The following is a 17,931-nucleotide window of genomic DNA, read 5'->3' on the forward strand; positions in this document are numbered from 1 at the left end:
TTTGAGCAAAACTCTCTTATTCATTACCTTTGTGAAATCTCAAATTCAACTGTACACAAAAAGGCCTTCATCGGTCAGTCTCTTAGACATATAAATATAAAAGAATGAGAAGAATACATTTGTTTTAACCATTTATATATATACGTATTCACGGTGAAACATGATCATTTTCTGAATGGGTGTACTCCATTGCACCTTTCATAGGTCCACCTGAACAGTGTGCCTATTCACTTCACTGTTTTGATGCGGGTCATTGACTTCTTCTACTGCATAACTATCCTGTTTGCAGCCAAATTGAACAATCATGTCAACTTGTGAAGTTGTAATCACATTTAAGTTAAGAGTGGTCTGTCGAATATAAATTAACTTGTATATACCACTGAAAAGAAATAAAAACAATAACCATAACAAAATATCATATAATCCCTAAAATATCATATAATCCCTTGACCAAATTCCATCAAACAAGTTCTGATAAACGAAGCCAGAACTCTTTCTGCTTCTACAAATGATAATTTCACTCAACAAAGATGAAAAAACTCAACCAACAGACAACAAGAATGCCATTCTAATCCAATAGTTTTTTTTTATTTTTTTAATTTTAATTATGATTTTCTAGAGTTAACATTAGTCGTAAATTTTGAAACTGGGAGCCACAACAGAATCAATGTGGATGCTTGCTTATCATGTCTAGGAAAAGCAAAACAGGCATACACTTGTCAGACCCAATACAAAATATTTACTACACGTCAATCATTTTTATGAAATAAAAACTTAGTTCCACACAAGCTATTGACTTGGTCTACTGTCATGAGCTAGTCTACTTTTATTTTTATTTTATTTATTTATTTATTTATTTTTTTGGATAAATAATCAAATTTTATTAAAAAGTATCAAGACGATGCAAAGAATATAAAAAGAAGCCCACCAAAGGCTAAACAAAACTAACTAATCAAATTCTCCACAAAATTAACAAAAATTAAAACATTTGGATCAACTGTACCCTTAACCCAACTATGCAACACCATCAACAATCAACTTTTTAACCATGAAATGAGATGACACTCATCCTGAAACACGCGCCCATTCCGTTTCAACCAAACCAACCAGAGCAAACAATGGGAAGAAAGCACCCAAGCCTTGCGGCGCTTCTTCCCCACCCTAGCCCTACCCCAACTCTGTAATACTCCCAACACAGAGACCGGTTGCACCCACACCAAGCCAAACAAAGCAACCACAAAATTCCAAAGTCTAGACACAAACGGGCAATGAAGAAGCAAGTGATCCACCGTTTCCGCATCCCTACAAAGTCGCCGCCGAATCAAATTATCAATAGTAAGAACACGACCCAAAGCATCCCCTGCAAAAGAAAAAAGCCACCTTCGTTGGACAACCCGTCGCCCAGACACACTGCCAAGGAAACACACCGATAGCATCCCCTTCAAGCGCCCCATAAAATGAAGCCACTGAGAAGACACCTTTAGACGTCCAAACATCCCACACTACAAAATCCACCCCATACCCCCGCAACAACTCATGAGCTGGTCTATTTCCAGCTCCTGTTCCATATGTATTATAGAAAAATATAACAGAAACATATTCTTCATCACAGTTGTGACTTACTACCAACAATTGGTGCTGGCTGCACAACGTAGTCTGCTAAGGGAAAATATATCCATCTGTTAAATATGACGCATATCATAGAAGCACTTCTTCCAATTTCTTCTAAAAACATCCTAACAAAATTATGCAAAATAGAACATAACTCCAGAAAAAAAAAAAAAAAATTAATAAAAAAAATAAAAATAAAAAGAGAGCAAGGTAAGCAACCACCTAAAAGCAATATAGTACATCAATATTGAATCAAACAAAAAATATCTCTTTGAGAGTTAACTCTTTCTTTATGAGTTAACTCATTTTCACAGCACACAACATTTTCACAGCACTAATATCTAGAAAGCTATGAAGCATGGGTACTTCAAAAAATATGCCGTACCCGTACTGAGTACTTACCGGCTTATGGTACCTCGTATGATACTTCTGCGTACGTACTGGGCGCATGAAACACGTATCCAAATTTTTTCTTCTTAATTTTTGACGTACCCAGACGTACCTAGTATATACCCAAGCCGTACCGTACCTCAATTGAAACAATATTTTCTTCTACCACAGAGATAAAACTCCTTTCACTAGACTTTCTTTTTTATTTTTTGTTTTATGCTTAGCATGATTTTAAAATTAAACTATGGTTTCTAAGTTATTTAATATATTGACATTTAATTTTGATTTATATCTTTAGTTTTGGCATTAAATATTAATTATAGGTTGGACCTTAACAAATTAAACCATTTAATTAATTATTGCATTATCTAAATTAAAAATAAATTTTACAAGTGTACCAAGTCGTACCCGTACCGTATTAACATATTATTTTTTTAATTTTACCGTATTAACGTATCCGTATCGTATTAGTACCAATACTCGTACTCGTACCCATACCCGTACCCGTGCTTCATAGCTAGAAAGAATAACACAAATACTAGCAGAGTATGAAGGGGTGAGGAACAATCAGTCAGGCCCATAAAAATCAATGAAGCCAAAAATAAAAATAAAAATAAAAATAAAAAAGAAAATAAAAGAAAAGAAAATTCTTGGATTCATGATTGACATCTTTAAAACATTTGAGGAAACAATATACTTACTTTTACAGGCAAATCAACTGGAAACAGATTTAGGCTACTGGGATTAAAACTGAATGAGCTGCAGAAAGGAATGTGACAAGAAAAAGAAATTAGTGCCTTAGTGGTATGCAAATATGAATGAAAAGGTTGAATAAATAACGAGATTCAAGATGGCTCCATTCAGTTGCTAATATTTAGTTAATAGACCCAATCATGCTTAAAAATTCAATCAAAGCTATTCTTAATCAACTAAAATCTACAAATAAGTGCATCATGCTAGAAATTACAGACGGCAACATAATAAAAACTAATCCATCCACAGCATGCATATCTTTATTTCCGTCTTTTTAACAGGAAAATAATGTTCTAAAGTGAGAAAAAACAGGTACTAACTTTAAAATGTAAAATGCAGTTTGTTACATTGTATATATTTTTATAACATCTTTTAAGGCAGAAGCATAGATCCTACAAAAAAAATGTGCATCACGTGCAGGAAACATACCTGCGAGATATAACTAGCTGCCACACATAAGGAATAAAGAACTCCTCAGGATGGCTCTCTTGTTCATATGTAAAGCGTAATTGAGTAAACATCTGTTAATTGGATAAAAAAACCATAAAAAAGGATCCCACTATTGGATAAACCTACTAACACAACCATTTGCTTTGTACCTTCATGCCATCACCACGCCAAGAACGACAATTTATGATTATGACTTCGAGGACTCTCTCCACCGACCATTCACCATTCATTCTTTGGGCATCCATGCGGCTATTGAAAAAATCTAAGACCTACAAAAATTAAAGATTATGAGGGAAGAAAATAAAGGGAAAAAGACGTATATACAACCTACAGTAAGAATGTTCTCAAGCACATACAGTAAAAATGTTCTCAAGCAGCTCATTAAAGCGAGGATGATTCCTGAAAGGCTGAAAGACCTCCTGCCTGTGCATAATCGCATATACAACCTGCTCCAATGCATACAATGAAAAATACCCACAATATGAGAGGAGAGAGGTGGGGGAACCAAATCCAGATGCATATGGTCTCAGTGACAATGATGATGATACCTCAGGATTACGTGGAAGAGCGTAAGTCAGTATTGCATTTAATATTTCCAGAACAATCCTCAGGAAATCAGTATAAATATGCAATTCTGTCGACTGCAAGAAATATATGTGTGTATTTAGAAGAAAAATAATTTGGAAATGTAAGATAAGATCTAAATAGTAATGAAGCTAAAGGTATCGATTATGGTGACAACCATCTCTTCTGGAAGGCTGTCTCCTCTTGATTCACCATTCCCTATACGCATCTCATCATTTTTTAGCTCTGCTAATTTGGTGTACCTAACACACAACGTTTTAAAAAGATGACCAAATCAAAATCCCATAAAAGTAAAGATTCTATTAAAGTTATCAAGTATTCCACGTAAGAAAATTGATCAGACTGCTCTATGGAAACAATAAGAGACATACTTGCGTGAGAGCATATCAAAGAGGCTAACGAGTCTCTGTGATGCATATGCACTCAAACGGTGGACATGGGGTGCCATGTTGGCCAAAATTGCAAGACAGTTTGTGTGGAGGTAAATATCCTGCACCAATTAAATATGTCAAACACTACAGTAGGGAAGCCTCTGTAAAACCAACTGTTTCAGATACTTATCTAGATCTCAACACATCCATCAATATATCCCATATGCAGGGTAAAGACTTACTTTCCAGTGTATTTACAAATGTTTGGTAAAAACTTACTTTCCAATGTATTTTCTGAAGGTTACAATGTCTATTGACCATATAGATATAGACACATCCATAAATATATTGAATGGCCCTAAAGATGCTAAGAACTGAGGCTCTATATCCTATGGAAAAAGTTCATTTTTCTCTTGCCATCATTTAGACTGTATTTTTAATGTGACGAAGTTGGGGATGTTGCACCCTTCAAAAGAGATCTGTCTGTGTAATTAGAATTAGGATAAGTTACATGACATGTGAGAGACAACTAAAGTTATTAGCCCAAATATGAGCAACTATGTAGGAAGAGATTGTCCTTTGTCCTTTTGCATTTAAGGTTTATATAATAAATGTTCATTATTGTTATGATGATTTGCCATTAATTTTATACAAGTTAGAGATATATGAAAATGTTAATAAGCAATGGACTAACAAGAAGAGTTAATAATATTCTAACAGTACTGTAATTTTCATCATTAATTTGTAGTACTTTTTTTTAAAAATTTTTTTTGAGTGAAGGGGCGCATCAACTAGATAACTACAAATAAAGATAGTCAAAGAAATTCTGCCCATGGTGAAAAGATACTACATTTCCATCAGAGGTAATTCTTGTATTTTAGAATTGTTAATATATCAGAATGTTTTATGTGTGGACTGTGATTATTTTCCCATGGCATAACTAATAAATTCTCTATCAGTATACCACATGATTTTGTTCTTCTATTAATGTGTGTTCATGTAAGTCTTAAAAGGGAAATTGCCTGAACTCACAAATTTTCCACGCACAAAATATATATATATATATTTAAGAAATTAAAATATATATATATATATATATATCTTTACTTAGCATCAACATTGAAATTGATATATCTGAATTTTATGATCTCAACGTATCTCCAAAAATTCATATTGTAAGCATTGACAAATTTTGACAACAAGCACGTAGACAATCTTCTTTTCACGGGTCATACAAATCAATCTCAATTTCTGAACTGAAACAAGGAATCTATCACAGCAATACCAAGAGAACACATAACAAAGTATTAAAATATAAATAATCAGCAGACATGGGCACCAAGCCATACCCGTAGCTTAGATAGGTTGTAATTCACAGTCCTTATCAGAATTATGATCATCAAGGAACCAAGAGAAGTTTGATGGAGCAAGCGTTCTTGGTACCATGAAACACTGGGCAGCATCTGTTCAAATAAATAAGATGTTAATATGATCTTTATATAATCCAGTTAAATGCTAGCCTAAAGAGGCAGTGCTCACCAGCTTGTGAATACTGGCATTGAAAGAAGAATCTTGACTAAGTATTAGCAGGATAATCAGCACCATGTAGATTTGATTGGATGTCCCTTTTGAAGCATTATACAGTGTTTCCAGCATGGGCATCAACTGTTGATTTCATTGCATAAATGCAAATCAAATTAGGATATGTGGCATTTATGTTACGTAAACTACTAAAATGATGACTGCTCATAAGATTTTGTAGTAACCATTGTACACAAAATCTTGTAAATTGTGTCCATAACATCACTTATCTGACAAGTAATAACCATTGTTCTTTTTTTTCTTCTTTTTTTTCTAAAAAAATTATTTTATCTTTTGCCAAGGTTACCACACAACAATAGGTGGGCTAACTAAATACAAATAAGATGGGAATGATAGCTGCCACTCCATACCAGTGTATCCAAATCTGTTCGCACCAAAACATACTCCAGAAAATCTGAGTTCCCATGCACTAATGAGTAAAGCAGTAAGATAGCAGTTTCATCAGCCAAGTACCTGAGGAGACAGTAGTCACAAAACCAATAAATTTACTTAAAGGATAAACAAATAGATAATACAATTTGATGATATGCACATAAAGTTTTTAATGGTGAATGCATAATGCTAGGCACTTTACCCCTTGTGATACAAACCCCTTGTGATACAAGCTATAAGCCTCAAGGCGTAAACATTTTGAATTCTTATATTTAGTAAACAACTAAAATATGTTAAAATATTGTAAATTAAATATAAAAGTGCAAATACATTTTGTCTCAAAGCATCAAACATTTCACTCCAGAGAAGGAAGCTTGCACTCTTTACACGTGAAATCAACATTCTTAGCTTCAGTTTTCAAGCCTTAGCTTTGTGTTTTTTCTTGGTCAATAATTTACTTGATTTTTCTCATGAATATAGTTACAAAAGGAGTTCTTTTTATGTTTAAATAATGTATTAGACTAAGTTTAACAACAATCCAAGATCAAGATCTCCATATGCATAAGCCTTTGAGGAGTGTCGCCTAAAAATAAAGCCTCAAGGCAAGGCAAGCCTCGATAATGCGTTTTAAAACTTTGTATGAGAGAGAAATAGAGCAATACCATTTTCTACGTTTTTTCATTTCTTTTAGATGGATGAGATAGGTCAGTTCATGCTGCTCAAAGACCAACCTCAGTTAATAAAAAAAACACTCTTAGCAATTGTCAAGAAAGAATTTATCTAAGGAATTAAAAGGGGAAATGATTAATATAGTGTATGAGGCAATATGGAGCATAAAAAAGACATTTCAAAAACATTTAAAGCTAACATGGTCTCATACATATTATCCATTACTACAAAATGCTTAACATTAGTAATACTACGGGGCACCACAGGACATCACAGTATCATATTACTTGCATTACTTGCACCAACAGGCATAAAACAAGAGGATTCTATTAAGGAATCTGTAACTTGAATTACAACCAAGATTCTAATCTAGTTTATTAAAGAAAGAAAAGAAAATCTGTGAATGTAATCCAAGGATGCCAACAAAGGATTAAAAAGGTAAGCAACCAAATAAAAACTCTAGCATTTAGATTTTGGATCTATTTTTCATATACTAAAATAATCATAATACAGATACTCACATGCCAAGAGTATCAAAGAGGGAAGCAAAAGGTAATCTCACAAGTGGACCACAGTGTGCATTCCCCTCAATATCAACACGATCAACTGCAAGCAGGGGACTGGTTTACTTAGCAGTGCACAAAATAAGCCCCATAACAATCAAACGATTACAATTTTGAGAACCTTACATTCAATATCCCTAACATTCTCTAAGGCCTTGCAGTAAGAGTTTTCAGAAAAATATGCATTTTCTTTGAGAAGAAAATCTGAAGTGGGACTGTCATCGCTTTTATCTTTCACAGTCTCCTCCATAACACATTTACGATAATAAATGAGAATAAGTAACACATGAAGACTGCTGTCTGCCAAAGGCCTTCTGGTAGCTTCACCACTTGAACTGACAAAGAAATTAAATGGCGATAGCACAAAACTTGCTGCAAGACAATCATAAAATTCACAAACTTCTGTCAGTAAAATAAGTCAAAATAATAAATAAACAGAAGAAAAAGACTCCAATGGTAAAAGGGGAAAAAAAATAGAAACAAACAACAACAATCTAGTGAAATTTATGAAACATTGCATCCAAATAACTCCGAACAACACTATGCTATTTTGATGACAAATGGCATAGCTATGGTGCATACGGCATATTAACAGAATAAAACCATACCAGCTGATTACTTGTAAAAAATGAGCATTATCAAATATATCACCATACCAGCTGCAGAACCAACTCTCTGTAAAACACCGGGCTGATTTCCTTCAGAAAACATGTCATAAGATGCAGTATTTAAGGCGAAGTGAGGTCGCATGATGTAATTAAGTAGCAGTTTGCGAACAACCAAACCAACAAAAGAGCTTTCCTGAAAATGTAAGAGCAAATTGACAGGCCAACAATACCGTTAAAAGAACTGCTGATTTTGGATGAGCTAAAAAAAGTCAGAAGTTCTGGTCACCTGGACCATTGCCATATCAATGAATGGGTGAATATCCTTGGGTCCTGGTGATGGTCCAGAAAGAAGCTGAGTTGACATGGCTACAAGCATGAAGTTAAGCAGCTCTTGGTGTAGGAGATATGTATTGGGACTTGCCAAAAATTTATAAGAAAATTAAATAAAATTAGGAAGATGATAAATACAAAATCGCAGCACTAATAAACATAGAGGATAGTCTATCACATACCTTACATCTACTTTGCCAATAAAGCTAAGCACACTATGCATAACAAGATTTTCAATATTTCGACCTGCAGTGCAAAACCCAAGGTCTCTTAAGGCGATGGAAATGAAAATCATAAAAAACATTTACAACAAACTTGTAAACTGAAAGTTGGAAGAAAATATAAAAAGATCTCTAAAAAGATGGAGTCAAGGTTCTGAAAAGCGGTTGCGCTCGCCGTAACGGTGGCGGTGGCGGTGGCGGTGGCGTGGTTGTGGTTGCAGAGTGTAAAGGTCGTAGCGTAACGGTTGCGTTAACCGAAACCGTGAATTTTTTTATTTTTCGCACAATTTGAAAAAAACTTACCGATACGCACATTTTTTTCTATGATCATATTTATTGGGTTTTAAAATAAATATTGATCAATTTTTATAAATTTTTAAGTTTGATCCAATATATTTCATATTTTTAAATCACTATAAATTGAGTTTTTTACATTTTCTTTTAATAATTAATGACTTTATATTATACAAAAAATCAATCACTAACTATTATATATAAGATAAACAATCACAAAAGTAAGAGAATAAATAAAAATCTAAATATATATATATATATTTTAATCAAGCCAAATAAATAATGACTACACTTATTATTATTATCATTATTATTTTCAAACAATATATAGATAGACACACACAAACAAAATGTGAGTGATAGTAGCTGAATAAAATAGTATAGGTCTTACAGCTTCAACAAATCAATAATATGTTCTTCATCTTCCCTCTTCTCTCTCTATCTCTCTTTCCCCATTTTCAACTCTTTTTTTTTTTTTGTGTGTGTATTTTTTTGAAAGAAGCAATTCGGAACCATTACGTAACGGTGCATAACAGGCCGTTATAGCACCATTACGACCGCTATAGCAGCCACTAAGGCCGACATACCTGTGAACCTTAATCACATTGCAAAAGCGGCCGTAACGGGTGGCGGTAACTACCACAACCGTTACGTAACGGCGTTACGTAACGGTGCGGCCGCTTTTTAAAACCTTGGATGGAGTTCAAATGTCAAGAAAGCCAAGAAATCCCCAATCTGGTTGCCATCAAATATTAAGAGCCTTTTAACAACTGAAATCTGTCATGAAATTAGAGTTGACAAATCAAAGTGAGCCCTGAACTTTCTTTAAGCCTCTATTTAGCTGTCAAGAATTAATTTCTGAATTGAATACTTTTTTTTTTTTATGATAAATAATTTCTGAATTGAAGTTTATGGAAGCAAAATTTGAGAATGTACACTAGTTCTTAATTTAAAGTTATTTGTTTGCGTCAACTTCAAGCAACATCAAAATATTAGGTCTGTCTCTAAATTACAGAATTCAATGCAAACTTTAAGGGTCTGTTTGAAAATAAAATTGGCGAAATGACACCCGGGGGGGGAGGGGGGGGGCGGTAATCAGCAGGTGTTTCAAAAAATTTCCAGAAACAGGTCGTTTCAGGAAACTTAAGGAAGCACCTTCTGCAATTTTAACTAAAGTTTTAAAAGGCTTTACTGAGACTCGCCTCGAGGCACGGCTAAGGCAAAATGCCTCAAGGCTTTGATATTTAGGCTTTACTCCCCAAAGGCTTGCACACATAGTCTAAGACATGCGCCTTAGGTGCGTCTTGTACACCTTTTATGCATAAGCATGTGAGGAGTACGCATATGAAGTTTGTCTTAGGGTCTTGTTAAACTTACTCTAGTAGATGGTTTAAAAATAAAATAGAAAAAAGAACCCCTTTTAAAACTATATTCTATAGGAAAAATTAAGTAATTGACCAATTAAGAAAAAAAACAAAATTAATGCTCAGTGAGAAGCTCAATCACTAAAACTAAGAATACTAATTTCACTTTCAATAAAGGAAAACTTCCTTCTTGTAGTGAACCTTGAGCATAAAAGTATTTACACCTTTACATTTTGATGTATTTATTTATTGTTTTAAAACATTTACTAAATATAAAAATTCAGAATTTGAAATGCTTACGCCTCAACGCCTTAAGGCCAACGCCTTGTCTCATGAGAGGTAAAACGCCTCACATTATGCATTCGCCTTTAAAAACTTTGATTTTAAGCATTCACACTGATCAGAAACTGGAACCTCAGTAGCAATTTCAAAGTTTGGATCTTTTTCATTTACACACACACACACACACAAAAAAACTGTTTTCAGAAGCATGGTTTTGACAATGATTCCCAGCAAGCACTAAGGAAGTGCACCAAAATAAATAACACCATGAAGTATGAGAACGAATGGGCAACACCATCCTTGCTTCACCAAAACAAATAACACCATGAAGCATAAGGACAAATGGTGCAACAATCAACCTCACTTCACCTAGAGCTTAAATGCACGATCAAAAGTTTTTTCTACTATTATGTTAATTGTGGCAGGATATATGAAAAGAATATTCACCTTCCCAGATCAAGTAATCCCGTATTTCAAACAGCAGAAAAGAAACCCATTGAAAATTATACACCTAAACCGTCACTGTGTTCCACAAGGCCTTAACAAAGGCAAGCTAGCTATGCAGACTGATATTCTTGCTCAATCATTTGGCAGTAATAAACACACACACACACACACACTTGATGAAAGTGACATCAATGAAAATATGAACACACAATTATAAGGTGCAAGTGAATTACCTCTGGAGAAATCATTCGATACTGCTTCACTCTCTTCTAGACACAGGTATAATTCCTCAAAATTATCATTTTTGGCATTTTCAATCAAGTACTTCAGAAATACAGATGAAATGTACGTTGCATTAATAGCCTTCATATGAGCAGATGGCGACACACCAGAAGTAGAAACACACTCTTGCAAACACCATGCTAAGTGAATTAAAATTTTTGCCATATGCCTTGTGTAATAGTTGTTCTGTGCTGCACAAGGTGATACATATCAGATAGATTAACAAAGCAAAAAGAGTTGAGTAATTAAGGCCTTGTTTGGTTTGTTTCTCAGAAAAATTTTTGGAAAAAATTCTCTACAAACAAATTTTCAAGAGTAATCAAACCAAACAAATTTTTCTAAAAAAAATTTCAAAATTTTGTTTGGTTACTTACTTTCCAAAATCACTCTCTCTCTCTTATACACATCAAATCAATCACTTTTTTCAAAACTCTCTCTCCAAAACAATTTTCCAAAACCATTTCTGAAAAAAGGCAAACCAAACAAGTTTTCATACTTTTTATCTCAAAAACTACTCTACAAACACAAACCAAACACACCCTAAATGTTTTTAGAACACATTACACTACCAGGGGTCTAAGACATACACAGTTGTGTCCACTGTCTATGCTATCATCTACTGATTTCAGCATTTTTTTGCAGCATCCCCCACAATCAGAAATATGCTAAACTTACTTGGTACATCGAAAACAAAAAGTTAAAAACCAATCCTTTACATGACAAACTAAGACTCAACAATTCATTTATCTATCAATGATGATCAGATTCAAAATTTAATAAGAAGTCTTTTCACAAAATACGGCATTTCACAGCATTGCATGGTTGAAAAAGATGCTGAAATGTTTTTGAATCATCGTAAAAACTATTATATTTGTTCTCTTTACACTTAGAAATGAATTTGATCATTATATGTGCCATTTGTTAGTGCATATTTTCTGTTCTAACTAGAGATTTCTAAATGTAAACCCAGATCCACATTCACTAGCAATTTCCACCTACTGCCTCCAAGTAATATCTAAACGAAGAATGAAAAATTGACAATTATTTCCTCTCCAATGTTAATGATTTCAATGTTTTGTTACATAATTTCAACACACCAAAACAAGCCTTGTGTCCCCAATCAATTAGGGTTGTCTACTTGAATCCTTCATCTCTTTTGCTCTCCTTGAGCTTGTTGGGCTTGAGTATGATTCCTTGAACCTCAGGTCAAGGGGTCAAGATTTAGTGTCATAAGATTTTTTTTCAAAAAAAAGAAATATATATAGATATCTCCATTATGCTCTATCAGGGGCCACATGTTTAGTTAAATTAAATACATACAAAAATTTACTATAATATTCCATGTCAATCTAGGGCTTTCCCTCCATCTAGCATATCATTAGCCATGATCCTATCACACTTCCTCACCATTGCCTCTTACCAATTTTTATTGTATATGACCAAATCATCTTAATCTATTTCTCACACTTGCCTTCAATTAGTGTTATTCCAACCATTTTAGGAATGTATTCACTTCTAATTCTATGTTTCCATGTGTTACCACACGTCCAACCCAACATTGTGATTTCAACTACACTCATCTTGCTTACATGTTTCTTAGTTGCTTAACATTTTGTATGGTAAAACATTGCTAGCCTTATAAATGTCCTATAAAATTTTCCTTTCAATTTTATCAGTATACATTGATCACATAATATGCCATAAACACTCCTCTATTTTAGCCAACCTACTTTAATTCTACAAGCCACATCACACCCAATCTCTCTATTCTTTTTAATAATCAAAACTTTTGTATCACAATTTTTATAGCCGTGTGTATATTAGCAATGAATAGCTCCAAGTCTGCTTGCTTTGCTTTTATGTCTATTATTATAGACTATTTCATATATCAAAGAAGGCAACAATAGCATGAGCCATCACCCTGGCTTCGTTTAGGATGTGTGTTGGCTTTTTTACTTTTTTAGCCTAGGCCAAAAAGTCTTGTTTGGGATAAGCTTTTTGACTTTTGTGAGAAAAAATGAAATGATTATGGTTTGGATGTGTCATTTTGTTTTATTGGACAAAAAAACTTCTTTTTTTTTTTTTGGGTCTATTTTAACCCCAACCCACCCCAAGCCAACTACCCAAACTATAGCATCAAAAGCTTATTAGAAACTCTATCAAATATACTCAAAATTCAAAGTGAGAATTTCATGCAGACTGCCGACAAGCTCACCACACAACGAGATAGTGAGTTCAAGAATTTCATAATGCACAGCATTTCTCCTAAAATCGTGAGCCTATAGACTTCCATAAACCTTTGAATTCTCCAATTAACAATTGAAAATATCAAATGAGGAATTGCAATGAAGCTTCAAACCCTTGCATCAAAAAGAATCTACCAAAGTTATTCAGTTTGTAAGCACAGTTTCACAATGATATTGCAACTGATTCAAAATTGAATGTAGCCAAGAATCTGAATACTCATTATGACCTATATATGAATGCAATATCATGAATAAACAAAAACTACTAACCAAAAACCTCGCAAGCTTCAGAAACACGCTGGGGCGGCCATTGGAGGCTGAGAGGAAGCTCGAGCAATTTCTGCCAGAAATCGGAGGCGAGAGGAAACGATTTCTCGCCGACGAACGTCCCAATTAGATACTCTTCCGTGTCTTGCGGCCGCGCAGCACTGCTCCGGCGCGGCGTTGAAGGCACGGCCCCCATGAACAACCAGCGAAGCTCACTCTCTCTCTCTCTCTCTCTCTCTCTAGTATCGGAGTCGAATTCGATCGAGTCAACGATTCAACACTCAATCGATCACAGCAAATGTCATTGCCAAAACGAAGCAACTGAGACGTAAGAGATGGTGATCGGAGCTTTGTGGATCTATGATTGTTTGACACTCTTCGAGTACGAAAGAAGTCAGGAAGAGAGACGCTTCGAAACGAAGGTTGTAACAGGTGTGTGAAAGCGAATCGACATTTTTGGTTCCGGATGGTGAAAAATCGATATAAATTTCCTCAAATTATAAATTGACTAAAGTACCCTTGAAACTTTGATCCAAACTTTATTCCAATTTGACATCAAAATTATAGAAAATTGGGGTATTTTTTTTAAGGTCCCTGATATTATGATTTTATAGTAAAAAGGACATCAAATATTTTCATGATGTCTAAGGTCCCTCAACATCAATCCAGAGAAATTTCAGTCCCAGAGAAAATTGGTCCAGAGAAATTCTGGGAAGAATTTCTCTGGACCAACCCAGAGAAAATTTAGTTCAAAACCAGAAAATTTCTCTGGTTTTAACCCAGAGAAAATTCAGTTAAAAACCAGAGAAATTTGAAAAATCCAGAGAATGAGGTTCAAAGCAAATTCAACACATCCAACTCTACAAAGCCCATGAATGTACGTGTTGTATGTTACAATAGTTGGGCAATTAATAGTTCTTCTATGAGTTTGTGATAGATTTTCTTTAAACTTAATGGTATGAATTTCTCTGGGTTGAATCCAGAGAAAATTCAAATTTCTCTGGATCACTTTCTCTGGGTTGAATTTCTCTGGGTTGAATCCAGAGAAAATTCAAATTTCTCTGGATCACTTTCTCTGGGTTGAATTTCTCTGGGTTGAATCCAGAGAAAATTCAAATTTCTCTGAACCTGAAGATATTATATTCAACACTGGATATATATATATATATATATATGTGCTGACATTGTATATATATATGTATGTATCGTATATATATATATATATACGTTTGCAACCATAGATAAGATAACTAAGAGTGACTGTTTGATTATGGTTGAAAAACCACCACAAAACCCTAGACAACAACAACAATCACATCATCAATGTGGAGACAAGAACCCAAATACCCAGTTCAACAAGTGACGAAGGCACCTTAGATCTGGTTTCGAGAAATTGAAGTCTCCTACTGACTGTTTGTTTCTCGGCGACGCCATTGAAGGCCGGATCCAGTGAAGCTGGAGCTCAATCGGTTGGAGAATGAAGTTAGGGGTGAGGAACAAGAGTTGATCTGGACAGGTATGAGAATGGAGAAGTTTAGAGAGAGAGAGAGAGATGAGTTTTGATTTGGTAAGGTCAAATTTCTCTGTGATATGTTTAGGGACCTTAGACATTAAAAAATAATTTTGTGGATCTCTTCCATTATGAAAAGTGGGAGAGGGACCCTAGACCAATTTTCCCTAGAAAATATTATGACACACATCTGTCAAAAACTGTCTTTTATATATATCTTAAAAGTATAATTAAAGAAAAATTTGTATAATTTGATATTTTTTTAATTATAATTAAAAAAATTATCATAATTAAATACAACATGCGACATAACTAAATAATTCATGAGTCATAATTAAAAAAATTAATCATAATTAAAGAAGAAAATGATATAATTAGAGAGGTATATGATGCATCGTTTTAAGAGTGTGCATGCTAAGAATTTTCCAAACTTTATTACCATTTTAGGTCCAATCAAATTATAATTCTATTAAATTACATGAATATTTAGGGGTGTTTCGGAAGCTTCATAAAAAAACTAGCTTTTTAGCTCTTTTAGCCAAAAAAAAAATCACAAAAAAAAAAATCACAAAAAAGTTAGCTTTTTAAACAAAAAAAGTCACAAAAAACTAAAAAAAATTAACTAACCTCTCAAAACACCTCTTAAAAGTACGTATTAAAAATCTTTAAATTTTATGAGTTTATATAGAAAATCATATTTAACCAATCAATAATTATTATTTGAAACGTCAATTATTATGAATGTACTACAACAAATTTTTAACTCATAAATCTTAACTCAAATATAATCAAGATTTAAATATAGATTTGTTGGTACTACACAAGAAATTATACCACTCGGGACTATAGTAATATGATTATGTTGAGATTGAAGAGATGTGAGATGAGATTCATGACCTTTTTTTATTTTTATGTTGGACTATATGTTTAAACAAACAAAAATAAATAAATAATTAGTTGGATAATGGAAGAAACGTGAGAAACATGTAAAAAGATTATTTTCTTTTTTCTTTTTATATTTCTTGATCACTTCCAAAATCCAGAATTTTTTTTGAGAAAAAGTGAATTGCCACCACTTATGATAAACAAATAATTTTAATATACCCTACATATACTAATAAAATATTATAGTTTTCCCTTTTTCTGTTTTTCTTGTAAATAATACTATTTTTCTTCTTTTTTTTTTTTTCTTTTTTTCGAACCTCTTTTTTCCTATCTTAGATTGTGTTTAGATTATAAATTTTTATTTTTCTCTTTTATTTTTAAAATGCCTATTAAAATTTATGATTCAAACACATCCTTAAATAATGTTACTTTCCCTTTTCCTTTTCTCTCCTTCCAAACATTTAAAAAAGAAAGAAAAAAAAAAAAAAACTTAAAAAGACAAAAATTGAATTACATAAAAGAAAGGGTATTTTAGGTATTCAAACATCTTAATCGGGGTAGATTCTCACTAATTGCGATTTTTTGTAACAACAATGATAGAGACCATTAATTTTAAAACTCTAAAAAGACTACTAATAACATAACACTCAATAAAAAAAAAAAAAAATACAACACTAAAACTAAAACATTAAATCATCTACGATGGAGCCCGTTAGTGCTCTCTCATTTTCCTTCCATTTTTTTTAAGTCATTAGCAGCTGGTTTTGTTGCCTCGTCGGTGAGAGGCCACGTGGCGACCGCCATTGCATTGTCAATTCTCTCATTTACCGGGCCCACTCGCCTTAAAGATCGTCAATATAACTTTCCCATCCGCGATGATGGGTTGCAAATCGACGACTGAGAATCGATATTGTCATACACGCGCCACTTATTGTGTTATTGCTCGTATTTTTATTAGGACCTTTGATTTTGATCTTGTGCTTCGCGATCTATTGTATTATTCTGTACCACGGGTTTCATCACCGTTGACATTTTAATATTTGCGTCTTTTCCTAATCTTTGGATTTGATTATCGGCCCAATTCGGGAAAAACGCGAGGCCCAAATTTTATAACGAAGAGGGCTTGTCATGACCCATAACTGGGGCTGATTCTATTTGCACTCAAATTTTATGTGTTTTTGTGTGTACATAATAAATAAATAAATAATTTAATAGTTATAATTATATAATTTTTAAAATAAATAAATGACAAGTATAATTTTAAAATAAAAATTATTTTAATGTTTTGTAATTTGAAGAATTTGGAATAATTTTTAACAGGTCATATTGACTTGATTTATTTATTCACAAGCCTTGAGTGAATTATTTTACATATTTATCTCTCGTTTTGATAATAAGAAAAATTTTAAACTTTTTAGATGTATTTTTTATTTTTGGATTTATTTGTTCACAAGTCTTGAGTGAATTATTTTACGTATTTATCTCTCGGTTTGATAATAAGAAAAATTTTAACTTTTTAGATGTATTTTGTGTTATTGGAATGATCATTTGTAAACTAGTAATAATACTGATAAATTTATCAACGTGATAAATGACTGAGACATTTTGACTTTTGTTTCTGAATTTTAATTTATTTATGTTAATTTATATTTAAATATAATGTAAGAAGTGTAAATAGTTGAATTGTATTTTTTTAAAAAAAATAATTTATTTTTGATAAATAAGTCAAATCCAGCCGACCAACACATACCCCTTTGAAATTTGAATTTTTGAATCTATTTATTATTATGTCATCTAGTTGTTAACGTATTATTTTTTATCTAATTTTG

At 33.1% G+C, this 17,931-nt stretch overlaps 1 protein-coding gene across 2 annotated transcripts; it reads right to left on the bottom strand.

Moving 5' to 3' along the window:
* On the bottom strand, nt 1-14,279 carry LOC114315684 (uncharacterized). Of its 2 annotated transcripts, none has more exons than XM_082875651.1 (18): nt 13,711-14,279; nt 11,146-11,385; nt 8,487-8,550; nt 8,261-8,390; nt 8,023-8,167; nt 7,493-7,738; nt 7,325-7,409; nt 6,113-6,215; nt 5,700-5,825; nt 5,510-5,623; nt 4,161-4,279; nt 3,947-4,031; nt 3,753-3,845; nt 3,561-3,650; nt 3,354-3,473; nt 3,184-3,275; nt 2,703-2,760; nt 1-279 (listed from the first exon to the last, which is right to left on the bottom strand). In XM_082875651.1, the coding sequence occupies exons 1-18, from the start codon at nt 13,901-13,903 to the stop codon at nt 199-201; spliced, it is 2,184 nt and encodes a 727-aa protein (XP_082731777.1). In that variant the 5' UTR covers nt 13,904-14,279; the 3' UTR covers nt 1-198. The 2 variants fall into 2 exon arrangements, with proteins under 2 accessions (XP_082731777.1, XP_082731778.1); XM_082875652.1 differs by having other exon boundaries at nt 11,146-11,380; nt 13,711-14,162.
* Nucleotides 14,280-17,931: the final 3,652 nt, after the last annotated feature.

The sequence above is a fragment of the Camellia sinensis genome, chromosome 6 (assembly GCF_055761805.1).
Source record: "Camellia sinensis isolate YWXY chromosome 6, ASM5576180v1, whole genome shotgun sequence".
NCBI lineage: Eukaryota > Viridiplantae > Streptophyta > Magnoliopsida > Ericales > Theaceae > Camellia > Camellia sinensis.